We start from the raw sequence: 19,767 nt of genomic DNA, 5'->3' as shown, positions 1-19,767 counted from the left end.
GAACGTGCGCTCCCCTACCCATCCTATACCCAGGCTGGGCTCAACTGCCTCAAGCCTACATGGCTCACCTAAACTATTGTTGTTTTCCTAAGTCTAACTTTGAAACAAAATTAGTCCACTAAGGGGAAGATTGTTCCCCACCATTCCCATTGCCCAGCTGGTGAGTTCTGCTCTTTGTTCCCCACCCTGCTCAAACATAGGTCCTCTGGCTTTGAGGCAAGCCTCGCTTGTACCTTTTGTTTCCACACTGTGTTGTTCATGGCTCCCTCAGTTGAGGATTTGGACTTGTATAGAGTCTATAAAGAGATAATTGTCTCTACTGTAGGTTTCTGCAGCACTGAAACAGGGCCAAGTTACACCAACAGAGCTCTGCAAGAAATGTCTCTCCCTCATCAAGAAAACCAAGTATTTAAATGCTTACATTACTGTATCAGAAGAGGTAGCCTTAAAACAAGCTGAAGAATCGGAGAGAAGATACAAACAAGGTCAGTGTAAATTGTGTTCGGTTGCATTTCATTGCTCTCTCAAGAGGAACAGTTTAATTGGGTGTAGCAATGTCTTTCAGTAAGTAAAACTTTAAACTTAAAACAATCCCTTGTTTAAAGAACTTGTCCTGAGTATTTAGTGTAAATGTTATATTGTGCCTCTCTACAGTGTAAACTTGGTTTCTGGAGTTTTGTTCTTCTGGGGTTCTCTGTGGGGTGGGGAGTACTCATGTCGGTCACTCTCCACTTTATGCCCTCAGCTCTTCTGCTGAACCTGAAGACAGGCTGGAGGTCAGCAAGCCAGAGTGACCGTCCTGTCTTCACCCCTCACAGCACTGGGGGTACAGGCCGGCATAAGAATAAAACACATGCCAGGCAGTGGTGGCGCACGCCTTTATTCCCACATGTGGAGGCAGAGGCAGGTAGATCTCTGTGAGTTCAAGGCCAACCTGGTCTATATCTACAAAGAGAGTTTCTGTATAGCCAAATAGCCAGGGCTGTTACACAGAGAAACCCTGTCTCTGAGAAAAAAGAAAAAAAAAAAAAAAAGAATAAGCCATGTGACCATGCTCAGCTTTGATGTGGGTACTGGGATCTCACTCTTAGCTACTGAGCCATCTTTCCACCACCAACCCCCTTTGTGGCTTTTGAATGCAGGTCAGTCACTTGGAGATTTAGATGGGATTCCTGTTGCCGTAAAAGACAACTTCAGCACAGCTGGCATTGAGACAACATGTGCATCAAACATGCTAAAAGGTAAAGTTTAATGATTACAACATCAGTACTTTCATAAAAATGCATGTTTTTCAGCTTAAAGATAAAATATTGAAGCTTCAAGATAACCTGAGATTAATTACAGCCCTGTAGGAATTACGTAGGGTAGACTATTGCCCCTTCACTGCATGCTCATTACATACAGAATTTAACTTAGGTGTTGGCCAGCATTATGAATGAATAATGCTTATGAAATTTAGGACCCTTTCCAGGAGGACTTGGTACTGGCTGGTATTACTCCTGTGGACACTGAGAATTAATTCATCAGTACCTGCTCACCAGTTCTCTTGGAACTGTGTAGTAATCCTTAGTTTTATTCTTTAATCTGTCAGTTTGAAAACAAGAATGTTTATCAAAATATTTGGCTCCAGGTAGGGAAGATAAGTGGAAAGTGAGAATTGCTAAAGGAGCAATTCTGAGTCCTCTTCGTTAGGCAGGCGAGAATGTGTTTTGGAATATAAGCTAAAGGGATTTTTGGTTGTGCTTTTTTTTAATCTGTGGTTGTGTTTTTTTTTTTTTCCAATCTGTGGGTGGGGTGCTGTTGTTGTTGCTGTTGTTATTGTTGTTGGGACAAGGTCTCACCATGTAGCCTTGTTGACCTGAGTTCACTATGTTACCCAGACTGGCCTTGAAATCACAGAGACCCTCTTGCCTCTGCCTCGTATGCGCATAGACCTCTTTATAACCAAAATTCATAAATTGCTGTATGACATAACATTATCTAAGAAGAAGAAAAAGAGCTTTTGAGCATAACAATAAGGAATTATTGTCAAATGAATTAGGTCTGTCTTACCATCCAACATTTTATAGTACTCAGTGTTTTCCGATTGTAAAAATAGTGAATGATGTAATGAGTATCTTTGAAAAATGGGCAGTCGGCAGAGGAAAAAATAACTCATAGAAGAAAGTACAGTTTGCTATTTAGTTTAGGAATAATTTTCACTCCGATAGTAATTGCTTAATTAATTTTTAAAATTGTGATTTCTATTTGCTGTTTTCTTTCATATATAATAAAAATACTATTTTTCCAGGTTATATACCACCTTACAATGCCACGGTAGTTCAGAAGTTGTTGGATCAGGGAGCTCTACTCATGGGGAAAACAAATTTGGATGAGTTTGCTATGGGGTAAGTAAAATGAAGTTTTCCTCTCTTTTTATATAACATCTATGCCTTTAATTTCACTGCACTTAGGTACGTAAAGGTAGCAGGGTCACTTCTTGAGAATACTTTTTTTTATGTCTACTTTTATTATGTTTGTTTATGTGTGTGTCTGTGTAAGTGGATGACACATGCAGATGCCAGTGGAGGCCGGAAGAGGCTACTGCATCCCTTGAGCTAGAGATGTAGGCAGTTGAGAGCCTCCCTGTGTGGTGCTGAGAACCGGCTCCACAAGTCCTCAACTCCCAAGCCAAGTCTCCAGTCGGTCCGTGAGGACTGTGACATCAGAGTCATAGTCCCTGGGCAGTCAGTCCGTGAGGACTGTGACATCAGAGTCACAGTCTCTGGGTAAGCTTAACTGTTGTCTAACAAATATGTAGGTATATTGTTGGGTTTTTTAAGAATGTAGTTCCCTGGTAAATAATGACCTTAAGTGCCTTCTTGTGTGCTTATTTTGCCATTTGTGTGTCTTTAGTGAAGTATGATCTTTTGTAAGCTGGTTTATTTATGGAGTTATAAGAGTTCTTTCATGTATTCTGGATCCAAGTCTGTTATCAAAGGGTTTAAAAATCTGTTCTCAAATCTTTGGCTTATCTTTTCTTTCTGACTGTGTTGGTTACTTTTCTCTTTGATGTAATACAGAGAACTGATAAACCACCCTAAGGAAAGGGCTTATTTCAGCCTACGGTTTGGGAGTCTATGGCAGGAAAGACATGGTAACCGGATCCTGAGGCTCAGATCACATGACCTGTGCAGTCAGGCAGCAGAGCAATGACTGCTGCTCAGCCAGCACGCTCTATACATAGTCAGGGCCCTGGCCCGTGAGATGGTTCAGAAATGTGCTGCCCACAGTCACCTCTGTTAACCCCAGCTAGAGACTCCTTGCCCCAGGACTTGTTCCTAGGTGATTCTAGGTCCTACCACATTGATAATCAGTGTTATCCACACGCTGTGTTTTTCAGAGTTGAAATTTTTAAATTTGATTAAGTCCAGATCATCTTTTTCTTCTTACGTTGATCTCTACTAATGCTTCCATAATCCTTACCCAGACCAAAATGACAGGTTTTTCTCCTAGTTTTGTTACATTTAGATATGTCACCTATGTTGTTTAAGTTTTTTGTATATAGTCTGTATATAATTCAGTTTTTTACATATGGACATTTTACTCCCACCATTGTTTGTCCTTGTTCTTTACAACCACACACGTGTAAACTTGAGTCAAGGTCCGTCTTGACAATGGTGGCAAGACTCTTCTCACTTTGTTCTTTTTGAAATCACTGTGCACACTGTGGCCCTGTTTTAGAAGTCACTGCACACACTGTGGCCTTGTTTTAGAAGTCACTGCACACACTGCAGCCCTGTTTTAGAAGTCACTGCACACACTGCAGCCCTGTTTTAGAAGTCACTGCACACACTGCAGCCCTGTTTTAGAAGTCACTGCACACACTGCAGCCCTGTTTTAGATGTCACTGCACACACTGCAGCCCTGTTTTAGAAGTCACTGCACACACTGCAGCCCTGTTTTAGAAGTCACTGCACACACTGCAGCCCTGTTTTAAGGTCACTGAATGCACTGTAGCCCTGTTTGTTTTCCACATAAGCTTTAACAGTTTCTTTTGAGCTGGCCTCTGTCTGTGTCTTCTAATACATAAATGTCATGAGTATGTGCTAATTGAGATTTTTGCTCATTTCTCTCAACATTTTTAACCTTTTCTGATGTAAATCTTCTATAGAGCTTATATGATTTCTGTTTTCTTATTAATTAAATTTTTCATTTAGTTTACATTCTGACTAAAGTTCTCCCCCCCTCCACTTCTCCTCCATCCACCCCTCCTCCATCTCCATTCAGAAAGGGGCAGGCCTCCCATGGATATCAACAATACATGGCACATCATCCACCAGATGGGTAACTGGGGATTGAATTCAGGTTGTCAGGCTTGGCAACAAAAGTGCCTTAGGCCACTAGGCCACATTCTAGTCCATGACTTATTTTATGCTATAGTTTTTCAGTTTCTAATTATTTATAGCAAATGCATAAAATATTATTGATTTGTCTATATTGACCTCCTAGCCCATCACCTTGTTAAAGTTCATTTGTTAGTTCTAATCAATCTTTATCGATTCTTTGGAATATTTTGTGTAGACAATTTTATTTTTTAGCTCTTATTATTTATCTGCATCTTGCCTTGTTGAACCAGTTAAGACCATCAGTGCAGTGTTGAAGCAAAAGTGTAAAATGGGAGGTGGAGATGGCTCATCAGTTAAGGGTGCTTACTGCTCTTGCAGAGGACCTGAGTATAGCTCCCAGTAACCACATGATGAGTAACTTACAAACACCTGTGACCTTAGCGTCAAGGGGTCCAACACCCACTTCTGCCCTCTATGGTATTCTGCAGTCATGTGCATAGACATAAACATATATACAAATATTTAAATAGGGGGACAGATGTAAAATGGATAGCCTTGCCTTGTTCCTGATAGCAGGGAGGAAAATATTCAGTCATTCACCAAAAGTACTTTAGACTTTTCTACTTTATATTTCCTTTTACGTTTATAATATTTGTTTGGTCAGAATTACTGTTTTGTAGAAACAGCCCTGGACTGCCATGTTTATTGTGATATCTCTTAGTACTCGGTATTTACATGTTTAATGAGTTCATCCATGGCAATAAACTTGAACGTGGATTTTTAGGATATTTTATTTTCTCAGCCAATTAAAGTTAACGTGGCCAAAGAGGAGAAGGTAGATTTAGTATGTCCCCAGTGTGAGTCTGAGGACACTCCATTACCCGTGAGAGTCAGCTGGAAAAACATAACCTACACCTAATAGCAAGGAAGTATGTAGCAAATCTAAATCAAGAAATGCTCTATTAAACTTTTTTAAACATAAAGATGCTATGAAAATGTTCCACAGTGAGAAGTTCAAGAATGTAAAAGCTAAAATGATAAAATTTACAAAACCTATTAAAATTATTTGTGACCTTTACTTAGCAAAAAAAATCTCTTTGCTAGGACACAAATAATACAAAATAAAAACTGGTAGGTTGGTCTTGAATAAAATTAAGAACTTTTGCAATATGCAACTACAAAATGAAAAAGAAAATGTTCCGAAAGATAAATCTGAGAAGGAGCTGGTCTGTTAATATAGAGAACTGTAGTTAATGTGTTGGCGCATGCCTGAGGCAGAGGCAGGCAGATCTCTCGAGTTTGAGGCCAGCTTGGGAGCTGCTGTCTATGCCCACCCTCCCCCGAATGCTGAGATGACAGGCCTGTGGCCATGTCTGTCTGTCTTATGTGGGTGCTAGGAATTCCAATTAAGGACTCATGCTTGCACAAGTGCTCTTACACATCTCCTCATCCCTAGTTTTCGGGGTTTTGTTTTGGTTTTTGAGACAGGTTCACTCTAGCCCAGGCTTGCCTGGAATTCATAGGCGTCTTCCTGCCTCGGCCAACTCAGTGCCAAGACTGAAGGGAGAGTCCTTTGAAAGATTTCCTAATGGTCTGAATGTCTGTAAATCCTTTCAACTGAAAAATCTTAACCTACAAGGAAGTGGGCGTTAACTGATTTGGATGATCAGCTGGGATGGGTCTGCCGTTAGCTAGTAATTTTCTTCATTTCCACCGCCAGCTTCTCATGCCAGCTCCTTAGTGGCCTGATTGGAAGCTGCATCTGAATGGTGTCCGCCTTTTCCAACTCAAGCTACAGTGGGTTAAGAAAAACTCTGTGAGTTTCCCTGGGGATATAAAATGAAGATTTCTAAGGTACTGCTTTGCCTCTCCATCTCAGATCTGGAAGCACAGATGGTGTGTTTGGACCAGTTAAAAACCCCTGGAGTTACTCAAAGCAACACAGAGAAAGGCGGCGACCTGATGAGCATGATGATTCCCATTGGCTGATAGCTGGAGGGAGCTCAGGTGGCAGTGCGGCCGCAGTGGCAGCGTTCACGTGCTTCGCGTAAGATGCCCCTGTCTGTGCTTTAAACCCAAATACAAAAGGTCCAACTATGCACTAAACCCAGCAGCATGGAGTGCAGACCCTAGTATTCGTATTTCTTTTTGGTGAGCTGTTTGTGCTCGAAGGTGTATTCAAATGATGTCTAAGTATACTCAGCTTTAGCCACTAGGTGAACTTTGCACATTAAAACTTAATTTAAAATAACATTTTACCGTTTCTTCTATAGTCTCTGGTTTTTTAAAAACACGGTTTTATGGATCTTACCAGATAAGACACTGAACATGTGTGGACTTCAGGAATCTTATATTTTTTTTATTTACTCACGGCATCCGTTCACTATGCAGACGACAGTGCTTTAGTTCATTGCTGCTGAGCTGCTGGTGCTAATTTATCTTTCAGAAAATCTCTAAAAAGAAAAAGCATCCCCTTAGTATTTATCAACAAGATGTTTAAATAGTGCTTCCGTACATCTGCAGCTGAATGTGCCTGCCATTACGCAGAGCTCTCAGCCTAGGCGGATTATCTGTTGGATGTCAGTAAGAACCCATCAGCCGTGTTTTAAGTGCCATTTTTAAAGACGTCTCTCTCTTTTTCTAGAGAGAGCTGGCATCTGAAATGTGGTCTCAGTTACAGCCCAGGTTGACTTCAGTCTTTGTGTAGCAGACAATGAATGACCTCAAACCCCCATCTTCTTGCCTAGCTCCCAAGTGCTGAGGTCCTAGGCCTCTGCCACCACTGCTGGCCCTCCAAAAACTGTTAACCAACTAAAGAATAGTAAAATAATGATTTCTTTTATCAGTCTCAATTTAAGTAAGTCGAAGATGTTTCCTCGGTAATATATTATGTATGTATTTTTCCTCTCTTGAATTATCCACTAAGACTACATTCTTTCACAGGGATTGCAACCAATAATTTATTTACATATTTTAGAACTGTGGTGCTGTGGTTTCCTCAAACTTTTTTTCGTATTGCTGAAATCTTGTTAAGAAGCAGAGCCATTTCATTTATCTGTGGAATGTTATAGCATTGCATTAATATTAATGAGAGTTCTGACATGTTAGAAGTGCAGGATCAGGTGAATTTTCCCTACCCTCAACATCCCCCTTAATGTTATCTTTCTGAATCTACTTTGAGAAGATGGCATTTTGACACATAATTCCTAAGGAGATGTAGGTTTTACTTTTACACAGCCACCAGTGAATGCTAATAAGAAACAGGATCTTTTTAAAATTATGAAAGCAGCAGACTGATTTTGTAGTTAAATGGACTTGGCGAGAAACGAAATACAATTTGCATTTTCTGTAGCGTGCAAGTGGCTTATTATTATTAGGAGCGTTACTCAGTCCAAAGCATTGCTTTCAGTATAATCAGTAGATTGTATATGTGTGTGTAATCAGCAGACACACCAACCAAAAGTAACTTCAGATTGAATGTCTACTAACTGTGAGGTAGTCTTCTTTTGTCTCCCTTACATTGATTTACTTGCTTTATTATAATTTTTAAATTGAGAAGATTCTTGGAGTATGATTGAGCCACATAGAAAGAATGAGACAGGGCCCTGTGGGATGTACAGAAAGTTACTCAAGGTGCATTGAGTGAGAACAAGCTATGGACAGTGTATGTAACTCCTGTTAGGAGTAATCACTGGTCATGATGGAGAGTCTGGATGAAAGTGTGTAGCAGAGTTATTGTGGGTGCTAAAATAAGTAAATTTTTACTTCTACATTATATAATTCTATGATACTTTAAATTTTGCAGTAGGCATGTACTATCCAACAGCTTTGTTTTTGAATAATTTAAAATTTCAGTTGTGGTAAAATATGTATATGTAATTTTGCAATTAATCTGCAAAGCGTTTTTTTTTTTCATCTTGTAAAACTGAAGCCAGTACCCATTAACTGTCCCCACCCCCAGTCTCAAGCAACCTTCTTGCTGTCTATGGGTTTGACTGCCCTGGGTACTTCCTGCATGTGCTTTCTACATTTGTCTTCTTTGACTGGCTTGCTTTACTTAGCATGATGTCCTTCAGGTTACGTTTTTTGTTTTAATTAGTTTTTCTACTACATAATATACTGTCTAAACCATGTTACTTTTTTAAAAAAAAATAAGAACAGCATATATTCTCTAGTTGACTGGTCTATGAAATGAGCCTTCACTTCGTTGGATAATGGAAAGTTTTTCAAAATGAATATTTAAGAAGTATGTTTTTAAATCAGATTAACCAAAATTTTAAAAACTGTGTACAGTAATGATACTGAAATTTAAAAAAAAAAAAAACAGTTCACTAGAAGTAAATATATGAATTGACCTGATCTGTAGCAAGTAATTTGATTATATAGGTTAAGAATTTATAACAGCAAACAGGCCCTTGTGTTCACTAACCCTCTTTCTAAGAAGTTAGCAACCTAAAAGCAATCATCAAACATGTGCAGAAATTTATGTGTTAAGTTGTTTATCAACAGAGGTTTGCAGAAGTTACCATTCCAGATGAAAACAACATTGTGCAAATTATAGTACATCTCTAGCCATGACTCTAAATGGGAGAGCGAAGGCTTGGGGTCCAGGTTTCTGCAGAGAGTGTTCAGCTTGTGAAAGCATACTGCCTATTGTTACATGACATATTTTAAAATATTTGTACATATGCTCGACTTTTACAATTTTAATGGCAGCAGAAGGTCATTATAAACAAACAAAATCAGGATGGAAACTTACAATTACGAAATGTTCTCCAAAAAAAGGAAAAAACACATTTAAAAAAAAAAAAAAAAAAAAAGGTTGAAAGGCCAAGCATAGTGGTGCATGCCCATAATTCCAGCTCTCAGGAAGCAGAGGCAAGAGGAAGGGTTGGAGCTGCCAAAATGTTACCTGTTTGTTACGGGGTCTTCGTGCTTTTCTGTACCATGAGTCCTTTGCAATGAGTACGGATCACTCTGTATCATTAAGGGAAAGTAGACTTCAAATGCACTTCGAGAGTGTCATTCCTCTAAAAAGAATTCTCTTTGAATCCCAGGGCTCTAGGATCAGATACTGGAGGGTCCACCAGAAACCCTGCCGCCCACTGTGGGCTTGTTGGTTTCAAGCCAAGTTATGGCTTAGTTTCCCGTCATGGCCTCATTCCCCTGGTGAATTCGATGGATGTGCCAGGAATCTTCACCAGATGTGTGGATGATACAGCTATCGTGTTAGGTATTTCTGTGGTTACGTATTATTTGAAAGTCTCACTGTAAAACAATATGTTGGCCACACATAAGAATATCTTCTTGCAGGTATACTGGCTGGACATGACCCCAAAGATTCCACCACAGTACAAGATCCTATTAAACTCTCCAGGATTCCCAGTGAGGTGGATGTGAGCAGACTGTGCATAGGAATTCCAAAGGTAACGTCTTTTCATTGCTTTTTAGAAAAGCTGGCTAGTCAAATGCAGAGTACCAACTAGGGAGCGAGACTGGTTGGTTTTGAACCCCTGTGCCCTTTTTTATTGGCCATATGACTTCTCTTCCTAAGCCCAGTTTCTCCCTTTGTGGAAGAGGATGACAGAAATACAGACCTGAGAGTTGTGCGGTTAAATTTGATTATCCTATAAAGCAAGAGCTTGCAAACTTTCCTTGGAAAGAAAGTGATATTGTTTGGGGCTTTGTAGGTCCTAGATCTGGGATTTTTAACTCCGCTGTTAAAGTAAAAAGGCAGCCATAGGCGATATGTAAATGAAGAAATATGTCTGTGTACCAATAAAATTTGATTTTTTAAAGTGGATGACTATCATCTTGCCTGTGGTTATAGTTTGCTGATCCCTGATGACACAGGCATACCTTCTCTAATAAGGTCCCATTAAGTTCTTGCCTGTGGTTATAGTTTGCTGATCCCTGATGACATAGGCATACCTTCTCTAATAAGGTCCCATTAAGTATTATTGCATTTATTTTTATTATTGCCATTTAGACTATACAATTACAATAGCAACTAATAATCTATACATGTAAGAAATAAATTACTGGGCTGGAGAGATGGCTCAGAGGTTAAGAGCTCTGCCTGCTCTTCCAAAGGTCTTGAGTTCAATTCCCAGCAACCACATGGTGGCTCACAACCATCTGTAATGGGGTCTGGTGCCCTCTTCTGGCCTGCAGGTATAGACACAGGCAGAATATTGTATACATAATAAATAAATAAATATTTTAAAAAAAAAAGAAAGAAAGAAAGAAATTACTGACACTTTAAAGTTAAAAAAAGACCTGTGTATGTGTGTGTGTGTGTGTCTATGCATCTGTTGTCTTTGTGTCTGTGTATGTATGTTTTGTCAGTTTTTAATCTAAATTTTAATTTATTTTTTAAAAAGCTATATAAATGTATGGGATATTTTACCTACATGTATATTTGGTGCCGTGTGTGGGCCTAGTGCCTGAGGAGGATATAAGAGGGCATCAGATGCCCTGGAGGTGAAGTTACAATTGGTTTGAGCTGTCTGATAAGAGAGTAGAACTCATGTCCTTTGGAAGAGCATTCAGTGCTCTTCACTGCTGAGCCATCTCTCCAATACCTTTTATTATTTTAAGTTATATGTAGGTGTGTGTGTATCAGCATGTGGCTATATATACATAGTACAAGCGCCCACAAGGCCAGAGACGTCAGATCCCTGGAGCTGGAGTTACAGATGTGGCTAGCCACTAATGTGTGTGCTGGCAACTAAGCTCAAGTGAAATAAGAGCTCCAAACTGCTGAGCCCAGACTGACTTACCCTCCTGCTTTTCTCTCTCTCAAGTGCTGAAATCTAGGTGTGTACCAACTTAGCCAATTTTATACCTGACAATATATTAATATTTACTATATTTTTAAAATATATTTTAGAAAAACAACTCAGAATAATGAGTAATGAGACTTTTTAATTTTGGCATCACTGATATTTTATTCTGGAAGGTTCTGTGGTAGAAAATCATCTTTTGCATCTCTGGCCTCCATCCCTGTCCCATAAAATTCCTCACCGCTATAACTCTACAGTCAAAGCATCCACAGACATTATCAGGTGACACCCTACTACAGAGAAACTGCTACTTTAAAAGACTTTTAAGATAACTATCTGTACTTTCTTTAAAAGACAAGATAAGCCAGCTGGGCGGTGGTGGTGCACACCTTTAATCGCAGCACTCGGGAGGCAGAGGCAGGCGGATCTCTGTGAGTTCGAGGCCAGCCTGGTCTACAAGAGCTAGCTCCAGGACAGGCTCCAAAGCTACAACGAAACATTGTCTCAAAAAAACAAAGCAAAACAAGCAAACAAACAAAGAAGACAGGATAGACCAAAGCTTTAGAAGTGAGTCTCATTGAGTCCTGGATCCCATGCAGGCTTGATGGAGTGCTACTTCACTTTCCTATTTTCAATACTTTTCATCCATAAAATGAAGACTGATGATGCCTGTGTAATGGGGTGTGAAAAGTATAAACTGAAAGAACCTCTAAAAAATATCTGCAGAGTATTTGAGATGTAGTGAACACTTAACAGATACGAGTCCCGACCAAATCACCTAGCTTTATACTGCTGTGTCCAACTGACAGTACTCACAGCCCATCAACATTTCTAGTCTAGCCTTTCCAGGTACCTACCAGCTGTACTAGCAGTGTCTCAGTGTAGTGGATTGCCAACAATTTTAGTATACAGATATTTATGAGTCTATATAGACTTTCCTGTGTTTTGTTTTTCCTCTAAGGAATATCTGGTACCAGAGTTGTCGAGTGAGATACGGTCTCTCTGGTCCCAAGCTGCTGACCTCTTTGAGACTGAGGGTGCCAAAGTGATTGAAGTGTCCCTGCCACACACCTGCTACTCAATTGTCTGCTACCATGTGCTGTGCACATCAGAAGTGGCATCAAACATGGCAAGATTTGATGGGCTACAATATGGTGAGCTGGCTGCTTTGTGGTTGTTTAAGATACCTCAGATATTTGAAAGGTTCACATACTGGTTACTATAATAATTCAGAAAGGCAAATCAGTAAATCAGTTTTTCCTTTATTATTTTAATATTGAACATATTCATCACAGTTCTTTCTTACATTTTGTTCTTGGGACTGAAGGGAAATTCTTGAAGGGATTGTCTTTGTGTGCCTATCTCATCTGATGTAGTGTCTTACAAGGTGAAGCTCAAAGTTTGCATAGATGGATGGATGGGTGTGTGGGTGGATGGGTGGGTAGGTGGATAGATGGGTGGGTGGGTGGGTGGGTGAATGAATAGATGATGGATGGATGGGCAGATGGATGGGTGGGTGGGTTGGTGGTTCGATGGATAGATGATGGATGCATGGATGGATGGATACATGGATGGATGATTGATGGATGCATGGATAGATGGGCACATGGATGGATAGATGGATGGATGGATGGATGGATGGGTGGATGGATGATAGAGTTCTTTCATGGTCCTTTTCTCTCCATGGTTAAGTCTCATAATTAACTGGTCAGTCAGTTACAATGCAAATAAAGAAAAAGAACTTGGACAGGAAATTCCTCTAAGATCCATACTAGAGCCAAACTTTTAATTCTTTTTCTAGTAATGTTTACTTCTTGTTCTCAGGTCATAGGTCTGGTGTTGATGTGTCTACTGAAGCCATGTATGCTGCAACCAGACAAGAAGGGTTCAATGATGTGGTGAGAGGAAGAATTCTCTCAGGAAACTTTTTCTTATTAAAAGAGTAAGACAATTGCTTTAAGAATTTATTTATTTTTATTTTATTATTATTATTATTATTATTAAAAATTTCCACCTCCTCCCCACCTCCCATTTCCCTCCCTCTCCCTCCACTCCTCTCCCCCACCCTCTCCAGTCCAAGGAGCAGTCAGGGTTCTCTGCCTTGCGGGAAGTCCAAGGTCCTCCCCTCTCCATCCAGGTCCAGGAAGGTGCGCATCTAAACAGACTAGGCTCCCCCAAAGCCAGTACATGCAGTAGGATCAAAACCCAGTGCCATTGTCCTCGGCTTCTCAGTCAGCCCTCGTTGTCCGCCATGTTCAGAGAGTCCGGTTTGATCCCATGCTTTTTCAGTCCCAGTCTAGCTGGCCTTGGTGAGCTCCCATTAGACCAGCCCCACCGTCTCAGTGGGTGGGCGCACTCCTCGCAGACCTGACTTCCTTGCTCATGTTCTCCCTCCTTCTGTTCCTCATTTGGGCCTTGGGAGCTCAGTCCTGCACTCCAGTGTGGGTCTCTGTCTCTATCTCCATCTATCGCCAGATGAAGCTTGTATGGTGATATGCAAGATATTCATCAGTTTGGCTATAGGAAAGGGCCATTTCAGGCTCCCTCTCCTCAGCTGCCCAAGGAACTAGCTGGGGACATCTCCATGGATACCTGGGAACCCCTCTAGAGTGAAGTCTCTTGCTAAACCAAAAATGGCTCCCTTAATTAAGATATCTTCTTCCCTGCTCCCCTATCCACCCTTCCTCCATCCCAACCATCCCATTCCCTCAGGGTCTCCCCATCCTCCCCTCCTCACTTTTCTATCCACATCTCCCCATCACCCTTTACCGCCACCCCACCCCCACCCCCAAGATCCCAATTTTGCGCTTGGCAGGGTAGACGCATTTGCCACAGGTAGAGTTCTGAAGGTGATAGGCCTTAGAGCCACAGTGGCAGCACAATGTGTGCGTCTTGTTGCGATGCTTTCCGAAGGGAAGGATGACGTTCCTTTCGTCATCGTCATCTTGCTTCTGCTGCCGAGGCCAAAGAGACCGGAAGAAAAAGCACTTCTGCTACTTCCTGTCTGCTTTAAGAATTTTTGTTACTCTTGAAACCTTAAAATTTTCTTATTTAGAAATATACTGGCTCAGTTAGCAGGGTACTTGCCCAGATGTCTAAGGCCCCAGTTTTGATGCCCAACACCAATATTGTGGTATTGTGCATGCCTGTAATCCCATTACTAGGGAATCTTTTAATAGTGTTTAAGCATCTTTAATTTAATTATCTCTGCCTTCCTGGACTAAACTGTTCATAAAATACCAAACTGTAACACTGTGCTTTCCGTGTGTCTCTTGATGGAACCTGCTTCCCACCCGGTCTTTATTCCAGCACTAGCTAGGATCTCTACATAGCAAGTTCTAGGCCAGCCATACTACATAGTAAGACCCTGTCTCAAAAAATAAAATAGCAGTTGGCTAGCAAGATGCCTCAGTAAGTAAAGGCACTTTAGGCTGATTGATTACTCGAGTTTGATTCCTGAGATCCACACTGTGGAAAGAGAGAAGTGACTCTGGCTGCTTGTCCTCAGCCCTCTGCCCATTCCTTCCTTGTTCCCTCCCCCACAAAGTAAATATGTAATAGTAATAGTCTTAGTGGTCCCTGATGGGAGAGCTATGGATCCAGTGGCTCATTAATATGTCTAATATAAGAGAAAAAAACAAAACAGAAACAGAAAAAGTCTTTAAGATAGCTTTGTATTTTTTCACAGAAATTATGAGAATTATTTCGTCAAAGCACAGAAAGTGAGGCGCCTCATTTTAAGGGACTTCGTGAATGTTTTTGATTCTGGTGTGGATGTGCTGCTAACTCCCACCACCCTGACTGAGGCAGTGCCATACTTGGAGTTCATCAAAGAGGACAACAGGACGCGGAGTGCCCAGGATGATATTTTTACACAGGCTGTAAATATGGCAGGTGAGGATTCCTTAAGGATGGTGTGGTTTTCTTCAAAGTTTAGACAGACTCCCAGGTGTAACATGAGGGCCAGGCTTGTTGGGGTTTCTGTCCTCCCACCAGGTCCCACAGCCAGCAGGCCCCAAAGAAAATCACACAGAGATCTCCATAAGTTATAAGACTGATTGGCCCATTAGCTCAAGCTACTTATTAGCTCTTGTAGCTTATATTAACCCATTGAACCCATTGTTCTTATCTATATTAGCCACATGGCTCGGTACCTTTCTCAGTCTGGAAGATTACATCTTGCTTCTTCCATTGTCTGGGCAGGACTGGGAGGAATGGGCTTCCTCTTTCCTAGAATTCTCCTGTTTTCCTCACTCTGCCTCTACTTCCTGTCTGGTTGACCTGCCTATACTTCCTGCTTGGCCAACCAGCATTTATTTAAAATATGATTGACAGAATACAGACAATTCTCCTGCACCACCCAGGTCTTCAATTCAGGCTCTATCAGGATTGTTTCCTAATCACAGTACCCTTCCCTTCTGGAACACTTGAGGAGGATGCGTATGTGTTGCATATGCACATTTTCTTAACCAGTATGTGATATTTTTATAATTGGGTGTAGTGAAGAGGCGAGCAGGCCTGCTTTTCGTCCCTCCTGGCTCCCGCATGGCTAGCTTTACACCCGAAATAACAACACATAAATTGTATTCATTTAAACACTGCCTGGCCCATTAGCTCTAGCCTCTTACTGGCTAACTCTCACATCTTGATTAACCCATTTCTATTAATGTATGTAGCACCATGAGGTGGTGGATTACTGGGAAGATTCTAACCTATGTCCATCTTGGGCCGGAGCTTCATGGTGACTGCCTGACTCTGCTTTCTTCCTCCCAGAATTCTGTTCTGTCTACTCCACCCACCTAAAGGCTGGCCTATCAAAAGGCCAAGGCAGTTTCTTTATTAACCAATGAACGTAACACATAGACAGATGACCCTCCTACATTATTTGGGTTAAATAGACATTTTTAGCAGAAAACCACATACTTCTTACATCAGGAAGCAGTTACAATCACTGTTCCCAGTTGGGAAGCTAAGTTGTTTACTTAGGAAGGTAGCTCATAGGGCTGGGGAAGAGGCCCAGGGGTAAAGCAGGGACCAAAGACCAGAGTTGAAATCCCCATCACCCACATGAAGCCAGATATAATAGCGTGTATCTGTAGCTCCAGTGCTCCCATAGCAGGGTGGGAGGTGGAGACAGGAGACTCCCTGCAAGTCAGCTGGCCAGGTAGCCTTTATACACAGTAGTGAGCAAGAGCCCTTGTCTCAGATCCAGTGGAAGGTAAGAACCAGCGCCAAGGTCTTCTTGATGTATCCATGTGCACACACACAAACCAAAAGAAAATGAAAAGATAGCTGTATCTTATTTTGGGTTTCCATTGCTGCAATGAGATAAGACCGAAACAAGTCTAGGAGGAAAGTGACTTACTCTTCCACATCGCAGTTCATCATCAGAGGAATTCAGAACAGGAATTCAAGCAGGACAGGAACTTGGAGGCAGGAGTTGGTGGAGAGGTGGAATTCACTCTGTAGACCAGGATGGTCTCAAATTCACAGAGATCCACCTGCCCCTGCCTCCCAAGTGCTTGGATTAAAGGAGATTGCTACCACCACCCAGCTTTTTTTTTTTTTTTTTTTTTGAGAAGGGGGTTTATCTGCATAGACCTGTCTGTCCTAGAACTCACTATATAAACAAGGCTGGCCTCAAACTCACTGATACACATGCCTCTGCCTCCTGAGTGCTGGGATTAAAGGCAAGGCATGGGCCACCATAGCTAGCAATCATAGTTTGTTTAAGCCTATTCTGTCTTTATCTACAAGCACAGGGAAAAAGGATTCACCAGTTGATGGCTTCTTTCTCTTCCTCAGGCTTACCTGCAGTGAGTGTCCCTGTTGCCCTCTCAAACCAAGGGTTACCAATAGGACTGCAGTTCATCGGACGAGCATTTTGTGATCAGCAACTTTTGACAGTTGCAAAATGGTTTGAAAAACAAGTACAGTTTCCTGTTATTCAGCTGCAAGACCTCATGGATGATGGCTCATTGGTTCTTGAAAATGGAAAGTTAACTTCTGTTTCTCTAACCCAGTAGTGATCAACACTGGGTCTCTGGCTTGCCAGGCAAGCCCTCTGCCTTGGACTGAACCCCCCATCCCACTGGATCATGCCGTTCACCTGACCCATAAGAGGTTCTGTTCTCTAGAGTGCCCAGTGATCTTGCTCAGCCCTGTGATTAGGGTCACTGTCAACACTGTCTGTCCTGGGAATCACTTCTTCAAATCCCTGTGATGTTGTTCATTGTAATATTTATACATTCATAAAATAGACTGTTAAATTCAAGTGTTGAATTTTACTATAACAAAAATTCAAAGTCATAAAAACAATGCATTCTGCATATTTTTCATTACAAAGAACAGAAATTAGAGTAAAACTAAGTTTAGTAATAAATGTCTGAAAATGTGTATGCATTTATAACAAAATAGTAATAAAACAGTAACATTGACTCCTGAGGTGACGGTGTGGTTTTGACAGGCAGTTCGTCCTGCAGTTGCCTCAGCAATGTGAGAAATGCACACAAGCAGACAGGACTTGCCCTGATAAAAGCGCTGGACATATGAGGAAGTGTGGCCCACTAGGCCCAGAACCATACAAGGCTGCAGCTCCTCAGCCAGGCACAAGACTCCTTTTGTTTCTCTGGAAACAGAGTTAAAATGACAGGACTTCCTCCTTGCCTCGCCTCTCAGAGTCAGAACAGCTGTGGGTCACACTGAATCACCTCTCTTAATCTCAGGGTGGAAGGTTCCAAATGCCCAAGTGACACACGGTGTGAACGTGTGAGGAGACCATGGTGAGGATGCCAGAGATGACATCATAAGATCATCTTTCCCTGGAGTGTCTCGGTGATTCCATACTCTCTTGACTGGCTTCATCAGTGTTCTCTGTTTGGACCTCTTGAGTCCCAGTTAGACAACATCTAATAAAAATTTCCTCTGGAGTGTCATGGTTGAACATCTCTGTCTTTGCTAGGACACTTGTTACCTCACGTTAATCTGGCATTCTAGTTTGACACGTGTATATTATTGATAAATGAAAGTTGGAACCTGAATGAAAGTGATCAATTTATCTGCTTCATAAGAAAAGCTTACAAATATGACAGATGTGAGAAAATACTGAGGCCGAGCCCAAGTGCTTTGTCTGGAATTCACCCTGCCTGTTACTGTCATTAGCACTTTTTCCTCCTCCAGGGGACGCGCCCACTCACAGATGTTCAGTCTGATCACACGTAAAATCTTCATGTGCCAGGCTCACTGGTACTCTTGAATCAACTGAATTCCTGACAGAAGAAAATATCTATAAGAACACTGCAATACATTTGGCCCTCCACATCTATTGATTTCACATTTTTTAGAGGTACCACCAACCGTAGATCATAGATCAAAACTGGCGGGTTTAAAAGATGATAATTCTAGAAAATTCCAAACAGCTAAACTGGAAAGTTTGGCCTTGCTCTGAGTACTAGGATGAACCCATACGAAAAGGTAATGTGTAATGATTAGAGATAATGGGTAACCCAAGAGTTCAAAGTATACAGGAAAAAAAAAATACATAAATCTGTCATTTTATAATCAGGATCTGTTCCCCTAGAATACTTAGATAATGAAGAGGAAATCATTCTAGTTGAAAGAGCTAAATGTAATATTAAAAACAAGCAAACACACACACACGTCCCAATCTTTTCTTTAGGTATCTGTAGCACAAGTTCTAATTAGTTTAAAAAAAAAAATCTGGGGTCAGATATTAGGGGGTGAAAGCTGAAAGATTAGAGAAGCAGAGCAGTCAGCCACAGAGTTCTTACCTCTAAAGAATCTCCAGACCAAAAAGAGATGGAACTCCGATCTCCTCCCACCTTACATTCCTCTCTCCACCCAGTCATATCACTTGCTCAACTCACCTAGGTAGTCCCTCACAGGCCTGTTCAGAGACTCTCCTCACCTAGGTAGTCCCTCACAGGCCTGCCCAGAGACTCTCCTCACCTAGGTAGTCCCTCACAGGCCTGTTCAGACTCACCTCACCTAGATAGTCCGTCACAGGCCTGTTCAGAGCTCTCACCTCACCTAGATAGTCCCTCAGAAGCCTGTCCAGAAGGTGACTGCATTTGTATAGTCCCTCAAATGTGCTGGAGTCTTATGTCTGGGTGGTTCCAGATCCTGTCAAGATGACAGCCAACAGGGACCATCACAACACTGACCATCACATTTGCCTCAAACTCAGAATTGTGCCTCAGCTTCCCGAGCACCTAATTACAGCATGCCATACCACTTCCAGCTATTAGGAGAGCAGGACAGCAGAAATGTGGTTCCAGCAATGAGGCCATTTAAGATAGGTAGCTTGCCTTAGTAATTTCAAAAGCAGTATGTGTACCTGAACAGAAACCTGAGAATATTTTTAAATTGCTAATGTTAAGTAAAAGGTTTTTCCCCTTTATACATCAATAGAATATAAATCCAAAAGGGTTCTAGGCAGTTCATTAAAAAAATTCATTAATACAAAGTATCTTTAAAAGTAAATAGTTGAAAAAAATCAATAAAGTGATTTAAAAAAAAAAAGCTGAGAGATACAGCCAGGATACTAAAGACTAGATGGTAGTGTGGTGGGGAATTACGCAGCAGCTATTCTGCTGGTCAAAGTCATGGGATTTAAAGAACAGGTAGACCCAGTT

The 19,767-nt window shown here is 41.3% G+C and overlaps 1 protein-coding gene across 2 annotated transcripts in view; it reads left to right on the top strand.

The window, feature by feature from the left end:
• Qrsl1 (glutaminyl-tRNA amidotransferase subunit QRSL1) overlaps nt 1–17,387 on the top strand; it is a 31,445-nt gene extending 14,058 nt beyond the window's left edge. For both annotated transcript variants that reach the window (XM_038339143.1, XM_038339144.1), the window contains 10 exons: nt 326–485; nt 1,143–1,241; nt 2,291–2,387; nt 6,208–6,375; nt 9,386–9,561; nt 9,642–9,754; nt 12,075–12,267; nt 12,938–13,055; nt 14,802–15,007; nt 16,919–17,387. In XM_038339143.1, coding sequence (XP_038195071.1) covers nt 326–485; nt 1,143–1,241; nt 2,291–2,387; nt 6,208–6,375; nt 9,386–9,561; nt 9,642–9,754; nt 12,075–12,267; nt 12,938–13,055; nt 14,802–15,007; nt 16,919–17,139 — 1,551 coding nt within the window. In that variant the 3' untranslated portion in view covers nt 17,140–17,387. The remainder of the gene's footprint in view (nt 1–325; nt 486–1,142; nt 1,242–2,290; nt 2,388–6,207; nt 6,376–9,385; nt 9,562–9,641; nt 9,755–12,074; nt 12,268–12,937; nt 13,056–14,801; nt 15,008–16,918) is intronic.
• The last annotated feature ends 2,380 nt before the right edge of the window (nt 17,388–19,767 follow it).

Source organism: Arvicola amphibius, chromosome 8 (genome assembly GCF_903992535.2).
Source record: "Arvicola amphibius chromosome 8, mArvAmp1.2, whole genome shotgun sequence".
NCBI classification, from domain to species: Eukaryota; Metazoa; Chordata; class Mammalia; order Rodentia; family Cricetidae; genus Arvicola; species Arvicola amphibius.
The sequence above is the reverse complement of the archived record's forward strand: the minus strand, read 5'-3'. Positions and strand labels throughout refer to the sequence as shown.